Here is a 16204-nt window from a genome sequence, read left to right on the forward strand (position 1 = left end):
CAGCCCACACGGCAAGGCCAGGCAAGGCCGCTCTTTGCGTCAAAGAGACAGCTAATGGGATGTTTACTTGTGTAAGTCGCCGCCGCGCGTCCGCTTTTGTTTCCCTTTCCTTTTTTACGCGGTCTTGTTTAGTTCAATTAACAGTGCCTTGGTCTATCTCACTCGCATTGATCAAGGTAACACCATCCAAACGCTTTTTTTAGAATCCGATTGAACAGTTTCGAGAAGAATGTGCCATTTGCCCGTTCGTCCAATGGACTTGGGCGTTCCGGCGGAAAGTCTGTCTGTCCGTCCGCCCGCTCGTCCCTTTGATGCAATGACACGGTTCTCTGTGCGACGGACACGCTTTGCGAGCCCCTTTGCGTACAAAGCACCCGCTTGGCCCAGTTCCGCCCCGCGGTCCCGCCTTCATTTGTAATGCAGTTACCCATCACGGCTCGGGCCTGGCTCGGCTCGGCCGCCGGCGGGCCGGCCTGCAGTTCGTTCGTTTGTCGAGCCATTCGTCCGCGAAAGCGCCGCGGGCACACTGTAGGGGGTTGCAGTGTACCAGTGTACACGCTGCAGTGTGCCCAGCCCCGGCCGTTTTCGTCTCAAGATGAGGGCCTCCTCCCACTTCTCCTCCAAACTCAAGCAGCCCGACCGCGCACAGCGTGTAGGCGGTGGCGGGGCGGGGCGATGCGTGGTGATGTTCGCCTTGGCGTTTCCACGCATCGCCTGACGCAGCGGAGCAGAACTTATTTTCCAAACCAACAAAAAAGTTAGTCGCCACTGGTGTTTCCTTTTTCTTTTCTTTTTTCCACCTCTCCCCCTCTTTCTTTCTCACTCAACACCCCCTCCCCCCTTCCCTCCCTCTCTCTCTCTCTCTCTCTCTCTCTCTCTCTCTCTCTCTCTCTCTCTCTCTCTCTCTCTCTCTCTCTCTCTCTCACACACACACACACCCTCACTCTCCGGCCAAGAGTGCGTGCGTGCGAGCGAGAGCCAAAGTGACCCGTCGACGGACGGCCCGTAAATTGCGCGAAATGTCCAACAATAAAGGCTCAATTACCGGGTAATTTTCGGTGTGATGAGCGACCCTCCTTCCTCGGCCGACTCGCGCGCATTACGACTAAAAGGGATGAATTTAGCGAGGAGTGGGGGAGGAAGGGAGGGGGGAGGAAGGGAGGGGGGAGGAAGGGAGGGGGGAGGAGGGAGGAGGGAGGGAGAGGTAGGGGGGAGAAAGGGGGAACGCACCGCCATAGCACGGTCAGGTTAATTGACAAAGCACCGGGCGTCATGAGCCCGGCGAACTACTTGGGCATAATCAAGTTTTGTTGATTTCACAAGTGACCTACTTCCGAGGGCCCAAAGACGGGTCCGCGGGCGGCGGGCCAAGGGACGCGGGCCTATACCGCCGCCACAATGTGCTTGTACACTGACAATTCATTAAGTTCCTAATGTAAGGCACAAACTGTTATTTAGTTTGCTTTTAGAATTGTTCCGTAAACGCACACTGTGGCAAAAACGAGGGGGCCACCACTCTCATTTCAGGCGTACACAAGATTACGGGATTAAGGGAAATTTACTGGGGATCACGCGTGAAATTTTGCAAAATTGGTTCAAAAACGTTGAAAAGTGGCTCAAAAACGTTGAAAAATGACAAAATTTTGTGAAGGATTACGTGATTACGGCATGGATTACCGGAGATTACCAGCCGATTTGTACACAGGATTACGGGGGTGGTGGCCCCCTCGGGCAAAAAGGTACGGAAAATACTGTTAATTTTTTTGCCAGGATTCTCCGTAGCCCTCTTATCAATAGTCTCCGTAGGCTCTTACAGTATTCTCCGGAGGGCCGTACAGTATTCTCCGTAGGACCGCACAGTTTTCTCGGTAGGACCTGGAAGACTGAATAGTCCTACGGAGAACACTGTAAGGTCCTACGGGGAATACGGTGCGGTCCTACGGAAAATACTGTAAGAGCCTACGGAGAATACTGACAAGGGGGCTACGGAGAATTACCACAAGCTGTTTACAGGATTTTCCGTAGCTTTTTGCCACAGTGCAGAAGTCAGTTCTATGTCAGCTTGTCTGCTCATAATACGTTGTTAGACATTTTCATCAAAGCTCCTAAACTTATTGCATGGGCGTGACAACAATGTCATCAATTGTTTTTGTTGTAAGGAAAATTAGCCTTGAAATTGTCATCAAGTGACGACTCAAATTTCCACAGAATAGACAGAAAGGTTCACAGTGTAGTTGGAGGAGGCGACTCACCCTCGGCGGGGGTGTAGATGTTGAGGTAGAGGCAGTCCTCGCTCTGGTTGGCCAGCAGCGGCAGCAGCCTCCGCAGCGCCTCGAGGCGGCCGCGCGGCATGCGCTGCAGGGCGGCCGTCTCGTTGGCGATGTCGGGCAGCCGCTGCGGGCACACTGGCGGGAAGTGCTGGGCCAGCCGCACCCCCTGCCACTGCGCCCCCGACACGGGCGGCATGAACCGCAGCGACCCCACGGGGGGCATGGCGTACGGGATGCCGCGGTACACCTGCAACAATCAATTAACAATTTAAAAGCGGTTCGCGCCGCGCACAGCGACACAGATTCATGTTGTTCACTCTATCATTTTTGTTTGTTTGCACCTCGCCATGGTTTTCAATTTTTAAGACGTCAGTCGAAAATGTACAAAAATAAACACTTAAAATCATATTTTATTGCAAAAAAAAATCTTTAAAAACTTGTAGAAAAATCTTTTTAAAACCTTGCACAAAATGCTCCAAAAACTAAAGGAAACAACTTTAAAAACTGAACTTCAAAATCTGTAAGATTAAACTTCGAAAACCTGAAGGCAAAACCACAAAATCATATAGACACTTCAAAAATTACAAGAAACTTGAAAAAGACTTTTAGAAACTTCGAGAAAAGACTCGAAAAACTTGACAACACTTTACTTCAGAAACTTTAAGAAAACAACTTCAAAGGGTAGCAGAAAAACTTCAGAAACTCGTAGTAAGAACGGAAAAAACTGTCATTAACCCTGATGGAGGCCAGTCCAGCCTGCTTCCTCCATTGGTGTGTGCAGGACTCCGCCGTCACGCGAACGGAGCAGCGCGGGCAGGATGGCACGCGCGTGTCCGGGCCGCGTTTTGCATTGTCGAGTCTGGCACGGTCCAGCAGCTGTTGCCCGGACAAATATAACTTCCTTAAAGTTTCCTCGCGCTTCCGCTCCTATCGCCAACTCGCAGAGGCGGTGTTTCGTTCGGTGCCAGCCTGAGTGGAAAGGGGAGAGGGTGAGAGGGGGGAGAGGGAGGGAGAGAGAGAGAGAGAGAGAGAGAGAGAGAGGAGAGAGAGAGAGAGAGAGAGAGAGAGAGAGAGAGAGAGAGAGAGAGAGAGAGAGAGAGAGAGAGAGGGAGAGAGAGAGAGAGGGAGAGAGGGTGAGCAGGGGCCGTCGACGCATGGCCCCGGGACAAAAGAGTCCTAAGCCTCGCTGTCTTACGGTGCTAGTCCAAGCCGGGCAGCAATCACACAGCCCGAAGAATGATTCCTTGCGACAGCCTCCCCTTTAATCACAACGGAAGCGCGTCTGCAAAACTGGAACGGAGGAAAAAGTCGTCCGCGAGAAACAACAAACAGTCCTGACGTTGCGAACGGTTTTTGTTCTTGTTTTTTTCTTTGCTACTTGATACTATATCCGTGCGACTCGAGTGAACCGTTGGCCGAAATGTCGGATAAAAGGAAAGAGGGAGTCGACCGCTCTTTAGTCCGGCCCTCCTCTCTCGGTCCGATGGCCAACGTGTTTGAGGCGGCTGACTCGACAAAATCGCATGCGCGGTCGGTCCCCGCCCCGCCCCGGCCCCGGTCCCGGTCCATGGCAGGGTCAAAGGGGTGTCCGCATTGTCCGCATTGGGTAGGCACCAGCACCCAAAAATTCATTTTTTTCAATGCCAAAAAATATTTTTATCGTGTTATTGTTATCATCTTTTTTTTGCAGGTGGCGCTGGTTTTAATGAGCATGAAGATCACGTCGTTAAAACTATAGTACCGCGACCGGGCAAAAACGCGTGAGTTAGGGACGCCACGCCACTGCCCGGTTGAGCTACCATATCACTGTGAAAATTTGTTGTCACTTCATGACAAAAACGTGGATGATATTTTCATCTCTTTCAAATGATGACAATCTCGTCACAAATTGGTGACATTTTTATCAAAGCTCCTCTAAGTATTGCATGGGCGTGACAACAATGTCATCAATTGTTCTGATAACGTCGTTGTAAGGAAAATTAGCCTTGACATTGTCATCAAGTGACGACTCAAATTTTCACAGTGATCAGACACGGTCTACACGTTAAAAACGGTTCCTGGTTTTCCCAGGAGCTCCCTGGAAATCGCCTGTGTCTCTACCATAGGCTTCCTGGGAAAACCAGGTACCGTTTTTACCGTGTACAAGTTTTCCCACAGTCGATTCCGCTAGCCTTTCACAGCGTAGAGCGGGGCTCGAAGCAAGCAGGACGCTGGCTCTCCTCTTCCCATTGGCAATCCATTAGTGGCCCCACGTGCGTGATTCGCGCCGCGTTTACCGCACTGTGAAACGCGTTCCAAGCGCGCGCGGTCTTCTGCCTGCAGCGCTGCAGAGCCCCCGCCGGTCAGGACGGCGACAAAAGCCGGTCCCGGCGCACAGTGGGCCAGAAGACCGGTGGAGGCGGACAAAACTCTAGACGCGTTTTGAGCTCCAGAGTCGCTAAACAGGACTCGAACCGAACGAGTGACCCCACCAATGGATTGCTCTCCAAACGAGGAATCCATTGGTGGGGTCACACGTTCGGTTCGAGTCCCCTTTAGCGACTCTGGAGCTCAGAACGCGTCCAGAGTTTTGTCCGCCTCCACCGGTCTTCTGGCCCACTGTGCGCCGGTCTGTCTCTCCGTCTCTCACCCCCCACGAGTGCGAGAGAGAAGTAAAAACTTGAAAAGGCGGCCAAGGCGCATAATGACGGCATTCTAATGTCGCCTCGATGGCGGCGTTGTCACGCTTTGTCTCCGAGGAGCGCCGCCCCTTGATAAATGGCCTCGACGCCTTCCTCGCCTTCGCCTCGCCCGGCGCGTCCCGCAGCACCACAAGCAATACGTGTCCGCGGCCGGCTGCCCCAGTCGTAATCCCCGCGAGGGCGGATAAAAACAACATAAATATTTGAGGTGTATTTTCCTCCCCGCCACGCTGGAGGTCACCGGAGGCAGCACTTTCTCGCTCCTTTTTGGCGCGCAGTGCCGCGCAGCGTGCAGCCCCCACAAAGTTGCCGGACAAAGAGCGCGGAAGACACAAGGCGCGCTCAGTGCATGGCCCTTTACAGCCCCGCAGTCAGAGAGAGGTCGAAAGAAAGGGCGGCGAGGCAAGTGACCGGCCCGGCGCGGACTTTTCATCGCCGCGGTCTTGGCCTCCTTGTCGGCCAACGCTGAGAGCCCTCACCTCAACAACAACCGTAACTCGGAACGTCGCGGCCGGACCTATCCGCTGGTCCATCAAACCAGCAACAACAAAAACAACAACAGCGACGCAGCAACAAGAATTCTCAGTTTTGTTGTCGTTGTTTTATTTCTTTCGGCTCGGCGGAGCACGCAGTGGGCCAGAAGACTGGTGAAGGCGGCAGAAATTCTAGACGCGTTTTGAGCTCCAGAGTCGGTAAATAGGACTCGAATCGAACGTGTGACCCCACCAACGGACTGCTCTTTGAACGAGGAATCCATTGGTGGGGTCACACGTTCGATTCGAGTCCTATTTACCGACTCTGGAGCTCAAAACGCGTCTAAAGTTTTAGTCGCCTGCACAGTAAATGTCTAACGGTGAAAGGCTGCACCCACATAATATGGTGGAGATTTTCTCCATAATACCAACGAAATTCGTCAAAACCTCTATAAGGTACAGTGAATTCTCAATGGTATGTTACGAAGTCAGCCGCACCACCATAATATGGAACATTTTCACCATAATGTGGAGAATCTTCACTGTGCAACATTTAGAGTGTGCCCCGGTCTTCTGGCCCACTGTGCGGCGGCCCGGCCTGCCGCCGCGCGTTCACCTCGCACGAGCAGCAGGTTCTCCGACGACGGGGGTCAAAGGTGAATGCGATAACGATCGGTTTGGCTTTGGCAGAGCAAGGCTTCGTCCTGGGAGTCCTGGGAGGGGTCGGCCCGCTCGACATTGATTTCTCCGGGTGCACTGTGGAAACCGGTTTTGATCAGACACGCCCCTCCTGAGGACGTTATGTACGCCAGTGCCCTGAATGGGGCTCGAATCGAACGCACGATGGTGTAAGCAGATTGCCCGTTGAACGAGGAAATCCACTGGCACCACCATGTGTTTGATTCGAGTCCTTTCACGTGCTCCAGGCGCGCTGACGGCCAGGCAAGCCTGCACAGGATAACTTTTGACGAACAACTTTGTACTTTGGTAATGTACACACTAAATTCGTATGGACTTTTTAAATGCATAAGGACGCATTTTTTATGCATAGTTATGCATGCGCAGAAACGTCCATAAGGTATGTATAAAATTATGCATCACTGTGCACATTTTATGCGTCTTCCTGCATAAAATGTACACAGTGATGCATAATATTATACATAACATATGGACGTATCTGTGCATGCATAACTATGCATAAAAAAGTCCATAAGAATTTAGTGAGTATGTAAACATGTGTAACGTTGTGCATAAAATTGTGCTAAAATTTGCATAAATTTCTGCATTTTTACGCACGATAATTAAAATTTCACGTGAGCACAAATCGTGCAAGTTACACGTACAAAATTCTAGACACACATTTAGGGTGCGCAGACTAAATGCTTATGGGCTTTCTGTAGATTATTATTAACGTTTTTCTGCAGGTGTAAGATGCGTAAAAATTTAGGTAAATTTTTTAACGTACTTAAGCACATTATGAAAATGTTGTCCATTATATTTTACATGTGCAGAAATATGGCAATACACTGGTAGAACAAAGGCATAAAAATTACGCCCTTTGGGGCATAAATACTCTTTTACGCCATTTAATGGCGTAGATCGTTTTATGCTCTTGTGAAGGGCGTGAATGATTAGGCATTTTAAGCAAAATTTTAATGCCCCTCTTAAAGGGGTTAACAATTCCAGCCGCGCACGGTAAAAATGAAACCTGAAGCCCTATGTTAAAAGGTAAAGGAGTTTCCAGGAGATTCCTGGGATTCCCAGGAAGCGTTTTTACCGTGCGCCAAAGGCGTAAATCGTTTACGCCCTCAGAGGGCATAGTTTTAATGGCTTTGTTCCGCCAGTGTGTGGTTATGGAAAATGAGAGAAAGTAAGCACCACACTCTAAATATTCTACAGTGAAGATTCTCCATATTATGGTGAAAATGTTCCATATTATGGTGGTGCAGCTGACTTCGTAACATACCATTGAGAATTCACTGTACCTTATAGAGATTTTGACGAATTTCGTTGGTATTATGGAGAAAATCTCCACCATACTATGTTGGCGCAGCCTTTCACCGTAAGACATTAACTGTGCAAGTGAGAAAACCAGGTCATCGGACGAGGACTGCCGAAAGGTATACCTGCCGCTCCCCGAGAACTGCTGAGATGGCGGGCCAGCGCACAAGTAGTTGGTAGACAAACTGCTAGGCAAACTCGCCGGGACGCGGAGCCCGGTGCTGCCAACGACCTGACGGGGGCCGTCTTGGAGTGTGACAAGGATAGCTGCGGCCGTCTTGTGGACCGCTGTCTGGCGCGCGACAAGGATAGCTGCGGCCGTCTTGGGCCTGGAGTGCGACAAGGATAGCTGCGGCCGCCTTGGGCCTGGAGTGCGACAAGGATAGCTGCGGCCGTCTTGGGCCTGGAGTGCGACAAGGATAGCTGCGGCCGTCTTGGGCCTGGAGTGCGACAAGGATAGCTGCGGCCGTCCTGGGCCTGGAGTGCGACAAGGATAGCTGCGGCCGTCTTGGGCCTGGAGTGCGACAAGGATAGCTGCGGCCGTCTTGGGCCTGGAGTGCGACAAGGATAGCTGCGGCCGTCTTGGGCCTGGAGTGCGACAAGGATAGCTGCGGCCGTCCTGCGCAGCGGCCTGGAGTGCGACAGGGATAGCTGCGGGATGCGCGCAAGTTTCGGGCCGTAATTCAAGCAAATTACCGCGGACTGTAAACAAGTACTAGGTTTAGCTTTTCCGCTGTGGACGCGTGAAATGTGTCATATTGGTCGGCGCTTGCGCCAGGCGGTGGCACTAGGTGGTGTGCTGCACGACGCCGTCCTCAGCAATGAAGCAATTTACTGGCCGCTTGACTCGGCTTGACCGCCTAATAAACATCGCGTGGCGCTGCCGTCCGCGAGGCCGGGGTGTCAAATACGCACCCACCCCTTTTTTTATGGTTGGCCGGCTTGGGTAAGAGCGAGAGAGAGAGAGAGGGGGGGGGGGGGGGGTTCGAGGCTTGAGGGTGCAGCACAGTGGCCCAGTAGACTTGTGCAGGCCGCCAAAACTCTAGACGCATTTTGTGCTCCAGAGTCGGTAAACAGGACTCGAATCGAACGTGTGACCCCCACCAATGGATTCCTCGTCGGAAGAGCAGTCCATTGGTGGGGTCACACGTTCGGTTCGAGTCCCATCTACCGACTCTAGAGCTCAAAACGTGTTCGAGTTTCGTCCGCCTCCACCAGTCTTCTGGCCCACTGTGTGCAGGTTCGCCAACCCTCAGCACGCCGAGGTAGTCGGTTTACGGCAGTTGGCGAGACTGCCGGGACGCTGCGGTTTCCAGCTAATCGCTATTGGCAGGCCTGATTCGAATTTCCCGCCCCGGGCGGAGCTCCGAGAGTCTTCGCCTTATTCCGATGACAGTTATCGGTGGCCGTCAGCCGCCGCCCCGGGCCTCGTCGCTCTGTCTCCCTCGCACCCTACCGGGCCGCCCCGCGAGTGCGAGAGAGACAGCCTGCGGACGGCACGACGCGCGGCGTGCTAATGAAGACGGAGAGCGCGCCGAAACTCGATCCGACTTTCGTCCCGACGCGACTCAGACCGCGACGCGGAAAGCAGCCCTCACTGGCAGAATTTTGGTTGGCAGATCAGCACAATTGGCGCCACCACGTGTTCGATTCGCGCAGTGCCCTCGTCGCTCCGTCTCTCTCGCTCCCCTGCGGGCCGCGCCGCTGAGTGCGAGAGAGACGGAGCGACGCGCGTTCCGTAATGACAAGTTGATGCGACGTGGAGCGGCCCACACTTGGGCCCACGCGTCCCCAGAGATTCCCCCCTCCCCCTCCCCCTTCGGGACTGGAAAGCAAACCAGCTGCAGCGGCCAGCAGACTGATTCCGAGAGCCAGTTTCGTCGCTCTGTCTCTCTCGCCTCATGGGGCTGTCCCGTGTGAGTGCGAGAGAGGCAGAGCGACGAAAACGACTCTCGGAATCAGTCTGCTGGCCGGCGGCCGGTCCGGGCGCCACACAGCTCCGTCCCGGCCGTTGGCGTCGAGTTTGACAACGGGCTGCGCTTCGAGTGGAGGGAGAAGGGGGAGCCTCGGTCCAGCGGGATCCAAGTGTCCGCGAGAAAAATGGAGGCGCTTGCCTGGAAATAGCATTGAAACCGAAACGCCAGCTGGAAGTAATCCAAGCCGTTCGGGGGGATAATATCCCGAGCGGTGTAGCCCGCCGTGGCCGTGGACACTCGAGCGTGGCTTTCGAAAAAACGCGGCGAAAAACGGCCGAAAAAGACAAGCCTGATGCATCACATGTGCTTCATTTCCCGGGAGAGAAGATCAGTTCCCTGGAAACCTCGATTCGGAAGCGCGCGCACTGCCGACTGATGCCGAGAGTCGCTCTGTCTCTCTCGCACTCATGGGGCGTCCCGTGTGGGTGCGAGAGAGACAGAGCGACGAATCTCGGAATCAGCATGCTGCACTTGGACAAGGGGTCCTCTACGCGTGGGGGGGGGGGGGGGCGTCGTCGGTAGGGACACCCGATGTGAACTGGGCCGTGCAAATTTACCCGAACCCTCCAGGGGGTTGCTGCGGCGGCAGGGGCGGAACATTGAAACAGACCTTCGGAGGCACCGCTAGCACCGCTAGCACCGCTAGCAACGCTAGCACCGCACAGTGGGCCAGAGGACCGGTGGAGGCGGCCAAAACTCTGGACGCGTTTTGAGCTCCAGAGTCGCTAAATGGGACTCGAACCGAACGTGTGACCCCATCAATGGATTCCTCATTCGAAAAGCAATCTATTGGTGGGGTCACACGTTCGGTTCCAGTCCCATTTAGCGACTCTGGAGCTCAAAACGCGTCCAGGGTTTTGGCCGCCTCCACCGGCCTTCTGGCCCACTGTGCACCGCTAGCTCTGCTTGCTCGACAACCCTACTGGGTCACGATCCCTTGTCCCGCTCTCCAACCGTCCGATTCCGAGAGTCGATCTCGTCGCTCTGCCTCTCTCCCACGGAGGCGCCGCAAGAGTGCGAGAGAGACAGAACGACGAAAACGACTCTCGGAATCAGTCTGCAGCACAAGCCGAAACGCCGGCAAGCTCGCGGTCCGTGGGTCCGTACCCCGCCGGCGTATACCGCAACGCAGCAAGACTGCACCAAAGAGTTATGGTGTGTGTGGATCGTTTTGGGGATGAATTTACGGCGCTGTTGACCCACGCTGCACCCACACTGTCAAAAGGCAGGCCCTTTCGTTTGCATCAAGGAAGTACACTCGACGAGGACACTGTATATTCGTTTTGTGCTTGCGCCGCAGACGAAGTTCTCGACTTTCGGAGGGGTCGAGACTGTGGCTTTCGCGGAGGGACCGAGCGAAGGACTTTATGAAAGGATCTGAAGTCGGTTTGAAGTGCCGTTGAACAGAGCCAGACTCTATTTACGCGGCATCTTGGTTCAACTCCACTTCACCGTTCATTAGCTTCCGGCCCTGTCGGCGTCTCGCCCCGAGACCCTTGACCCAGCGCATGGTTCGGCGGTTGAGCCGCCAGCAGAGCGACTCCGGAGGGCGGTGCTCTGTCTCTCTCGCACTCACGGGGCGTGGCGCACGGAGGCGAGAGAGACGGAAACGCTGTTTCGGCGTCCTACAGCGGCGGCGCGCTTCTGTGTTTGGCGATCCCACAACCCCGGGATTTCTCCGGGCTAAGTTTCTCAGCGCCTCGCTGGTTGTGCCGGCCGTGCTGGCTGTGTTGGCACTACAACAGCGCGACGAGTATCCCAACCTCAAATACGTTCGCCCGACCGCCGGACAGCTGCCTCGGACACCCGCCTTGGCCCCGGCACTGCGGTCTGCGTGCACTTCACCTCCCCCAAAAGACACCTCCCCCCAAAAGACACCTCCCGCAAAAAGACACCTCGCCCAAAAAGAAACCCCCTTAAAGACACCTCCCCCGAAAAGACACCTCCCGCAAAAAGACACCTCGCCCAAAAAGAAACCCCCCTTAAAGACACCTCCCCCGAAAAGACACCTCCCGCAAAAAGACACCTCGCCCAAAAAGAAACCCCCCTTAAAGACACCTCCCCCAAAAGACACCACCCCCGAAAAGACACCTCCCGCAAAAAGAGACCTCCCCAAAAGGACACCTCCAAAAAGACACCTCCCCCAAAAGAGACCTCCGCCAAAAGACCCTCAATCGGCGGAGAACGACTTCTACGAAACATATGCAGCACCACTGTTTCAAATTTTACACTTTCTTCGAATCATTTCTACATCTGGCAATCGATTTGGCACGTTTTTTCTCTAAATATTCACACTTCTTTCAAGTTATTTTACCTTTTACTTCGACCTAATTTACACTAATTTCTCACTAATTTCAACTTATTTCAGCCCCATTTCCGGAACAATGTGCACCTTAATTGTTTACCCACCCCGATAGGCCCTCGCCTTTCAGCGCGCTTACCTCGACCGCACTCCTGGGCGTGAATCATGGACGCCACGCCACGCCACGCCACACCGCGCCACGCCGCGCTGCACCACGCCGCGCCACGCCACGCCGCGCCACGCCACGCCGTGCTGTCCCAACGCGATTTATTCGGACGGTTTGGGGTTAAAGCCTAATGGCCGGCGAGCTGGGCAAACACTCAGGCGGGCCGGCCTACTCATCATCGATACGCGAGGGCCGAGCCTCGCTCTGTCTCTCTCGCACCCACGCGAGACGCTCCCCTGTGTGCGAGACAGAGCGTCGTTAGGCTGATCCGGAGATGCCTTAAAGGTAGGCGAAACGCTGTACTTTTCTTACGAGTAGGCAAAAAGTGCTACTTTCCAACCTAGAGGCCGCTTTCCAGCCTAGAGGCCGCCTCTGGACCCGGCACGGAGCATCTCACGCCGTGTGCAAATGGTTCGGTGCACACATCATCAAGATTGAAAACGTAGCGGGAGCTCGCCAAGAAATCAAACGCCAGTCTGGGGAAAGCCAGCTAACTCCTTCTCCGGGTTCTGCAGCCAGACCAGCCGTCCGGCCCTTTGCAAATGGATGGCACGTAAGTCCCGCCCCGGCCGCAGCCACCACCATAAAACCTCGGCGGAATCCATTACCACGAGGTGCGAGATGACTTGCCGCTTCGTGTGGGTCGGCGGGGCGGCGCGCAGTGGGCCAGAAGACCGCCGGAGGCGGCCAAAGCTCTAGACGCGTTTTGAGTCGCCTAACAGGGCTCGAACCGAACGTGTGACCCCACCAATGAATTGCTCTACGAACGAGGAATCCATTGGTGGGGTCACTCGTTCGGTTCGAGCGCCATTGAGCGACTCTGGAGGTCAAAACGCGTCTAGAGCTTTGTCCGGCTGCGCCGGTCTTCTGGCCCACTGTGCACCGCTGCGACGCCGAGGCGGGTCAGCTAGGCGTGGTCAGCCTGCGGTCGAGGAGCTGGGCCACCCGCACTACACGCGAGACCAGCTTCCACATTCGTTGTACAAAATTTGACCACATTCCACATTCAGGAGGCAAAAACGCCTGTAAGTAGGCAACATGTGTGGCAAAAAAGCAAGAAATCTTGCACATTCTTGCACATTCACACAATCATTGTACACAAAATTTTACAGTGGGTCACCCCTCGGGGCTGGGCTCAGGGGCGCCGGAAGTGTATTTCCTCAGGGGGGGCAAACAATTCTAAATCCTACGTTCCTAATTACCCCCCTCCCCCACCAAAAAAAGGTGCTTAAAAAGACCCTACTCTTTCATGCCCCGCCTCGGGAAGGCTTTGACCGCTGATAGTTTGGGAGCAGTGGTCTCGCAAAAATGGTCAAAAAGTTAATGAATTTCAGAAAATCACCGTTTTTGCTGACTTTGAGCTGTCACTGCATCCAATTTAGTTGCGGTCAAAGGCCTCCCTCGACGCCTTGCTATTCTAAAGACCGTACTCTTTCATGCCCCGCCTCGGGAAGGCTTTGACCGCTGATAGTTTGGGAGCAGTGGTCTCGCAAAAATGGTAAAAAAGTTATAATGAATTTCAGAAAATCACCGTTTTTGCTGAATTTGAGCTGTCACTGCATCCAATTTAGTTGCGGTCAAAGGCCTCCCTCAACGCCTTACTATTCTAAAGACCCTACTCTTTCATGCCCCGCCTCGGGAAGGCTTTGACCGCTGATAGTTTGGGAGCAGTGGTCTCGCAAAAATAGTCAAACAGTGAATGAATTTCAGAAAATTACCGTTTTTGCTTACTTTAAGCGGTCACTGCATCCAATTTAGTTGCGGTCAAAGGCCTCCCTCGACGCCTTACTATTCTGATGACCCTACTCTTTCATGCCCAGCCTCGGGAAGGCTTTGACCGCTGATAGTTTGGGAGCAGTGGTCTAGCAAAAATGGTCAAAAGTAAATGAATTTCAGAAAATCATCGTTTTTGCTGACTTTGAGCTGTCACTGCATCCAATTTAGTTGCGGTCAAAGGCCTCCCTCGACGCCTTACTATTCTGAAGACCCTACTCTTTCATGCCCAGCCTCGGGAAGGCTTTGACCGCTGATAGTTTGGGAGCAGTGGTCTCGCAAAAATGGTCAAAAGTGATTGAATCCCCGAAAGTATGATTGCATTTCATTGGATGATGTTGATTATTTCACTGATTACCAACTAGACGCGCAATGATTATCTTGAGTCGGGTACCCCTTGGAATATGCTGTCCCATTTTTACCCCGTGTCCCAAAATTGCCCCAACTGACTCTAATACTAATACAAATTATTCAATTCAAGGGGAAGGGGGAAGAGGCCGCCGCGCCGCGTCTCTCCGCTCGCTGCGGAGATACTTTGCGCGACTGGTGCCCACCCGCCTGACTCGATTTTCGCAGCTTTCCGCCAAATTCCAGGGGGGGCGATGCCCCCCCTGCCAAATTCCAGGGGGGGGGGGGCAGCCTGCCCACCCTGCACCCCACTTCCGGCGCCCCTGGCTGGCCTGCCAGCTTGCCTGCCAGCTTGCCTGCCAGCTTGCCTGCAGGCGGCGGTGGCTCTCTCGGCCAGCGAGCCTCGCTTGGCTCAGCGGGCCCTTCCAGTTCCAGGGCCCTTCGCCCCGAGGCACGCAACCCTTTTTGCGCTTTTCTGACCGCCCTGCTGGACGCCCAGCGGACTGATTCCGAGAGTCGTTTTCGTCGCTCTGTCTCTCGCGCACCTACACGGGACGCGCCATGAGTGCGAGAGAGACAGAGCGACGAAAGCGACTCTCAGTCTGCTGCTGGACGCTGGCCGCCACGCCGGGGGCTGTTCCGCGAGCCACTCCACGCCAAGAAGGGCACCAGCATCTCCGCACGCATTTTTCTCCCCTCTGGCCGTGCCGATGACCTGGCCGTGAACCCGGCCCGGCCCGGGCACACTACGCCAGCGGGTGGACCTACACTGCACCGCCACGGCTAGCGGACTGATTCCGAGAGTCGTTTTCGTCGCTCTGTCCCTCTCGCAATCACGGGCCCCCCCGTAGAGGCGCGAGAGAGGCAGAGCGACGAAAACGACTCTCGGAATCAGTCCGCTGGGCCCGGCGGCCATCATTTACATGGCCACTGGGACTCTGGGGCGGGTACCCTAACCGCGTCACCCATTCCAGGCCACTGCCCACCCTGCGAACCACTGTCCAGGGCACTGGACGCCCAACGGGCATTAGGTCGCCGTGAAATCGGCGACGCACTCTGTCCTCACCTAACCTAGTCAGCGCGGCCACTGGCGCTGTCTCTCTCGCTCCCACGAGTGCACTCATGGGTGCAGGAGAGGCAGAGAGAGCGAGGAGGAGGCACTGGTCTGAATCAGCCTGCAGATCATCGTCGGCCTTGATTCATACAGCGCAGCCCTCCCCTCCAACAGGTGCAAACGTAATGAGAGCCGCTGAGAGAATGCTGCCTGGAGAGGGGCACATCGTGCAGGAGAAAGGGCGTCTCCCTCTCTCTCTCTCTCTCTCTCTCTCTCTCTCTCTCTCTCTCTCTCTCTCTCTCTCTCTCTCTCTCTCTCTCTCTCTCTCTCTCACACACACACACACACACACAGCCAGAGTATAAGAGAGGGCTGTCTCTCTCACTCTTTCAGCTTCCAGCGGCATCTACGCTGGAGAAGAGACTTGTCTCTGTCGCGCTTGGAGCTTCCAACGGCCGGGCTGTACAAGAAGGTTGTCTCTCTCACTCTCGCAGCTGAGACCCCGCCGCTGCCGCCTCCTCCAGCGGTGCGCTGCGTACGCGCTGCGCCGAGAGAGTTCCTCAAAGAGAGAAGCTGGCCGAAACTTTACAAATCACTCGGGCGATTTCGATGGGGAAATCGGTGCAGCCGTCTGGGGCGCTCGGCCGTGCGCCTCGCGCCTCGCGCTTCGAGTGCCGGCACTGTGAATGGGGAGCGGACGGGTGCTTCACCCTGTCACGCCCACCCACCGGCCCGCAGCCCACCGCCCAGGCACCTGGCCAGTGGCTGTACTCACTCCATGCTATGCAGCGGGTGCCACACAGTGGGCCAGAAGACCGGTGGAGGCGGACAAAACTCTGGACGCGTTTTGAGCTCCAGAGTCGCTAAATGGGACTCAAACCGAACGTGTGACCCCAGCAATGGATTCCTCGTTCGGAAAGCCATCCACGTTCGGTTCGAGTCCCATTCAGCGACTCTGGAGCTCAAAACGCGTCTCGAGCTTTGGCCGCCTCCACCGGTCTTCTGGCCCACTGTGCGCCGCCCCGCCGCCCCTCCCGCCCCAGCGCTGGCCACTTTGGCAAGCCGCGGAGGTATACGGTCGGCCAAAGCGATAACAGATGTCGGTGTCTCGCCCACGCTCGCGCGGCTGCGGGCGGCGGGGGTGGGGGTGGCCGAGTTCC

The 16204-nt window shown here is 55.0% G+C and overlaps 1 protein-coding gene across 1 annotated transcript in view; it reads right to left on the bottom strand.

Moving 5' to 3' along the window:
• The window catches only part of LOC117643929 (neuroligin-4, X-linked-like), a gene marked incomplete at its 5' end in the record, with an annotated part of 116175 nt that overhangs the window by 95534 nt on the left and 4437 nt on the right, over nt 1-16204 (bottom strand). Inside the window, one exon of the mRNA XM_034383116.1 lies at nt 2253-2517. Coding sequence (XP_034239007.1) covers nt 2253-2517 — 265 coding nt within the window. The remainder of the gene's footprint in view (nt 1-2252; nt 2518-16204) is intronic.

The sequence above is a fragment of the Thrips palmi genome, unplaced genomic scaffold, assembly GCF_012932325.1.
Source record: "Thrips palmi isolate BJ-2018 unplaced genomic scaffold, TpBJ-2018v1 HiC_scaffold_17, whole genome shotgun sequence".
NCBI lineage: Eukaryota > Metazoa > Arthropoda > Insecta > Thysanoptera > Thripidae > Thrips > Thrips palmi.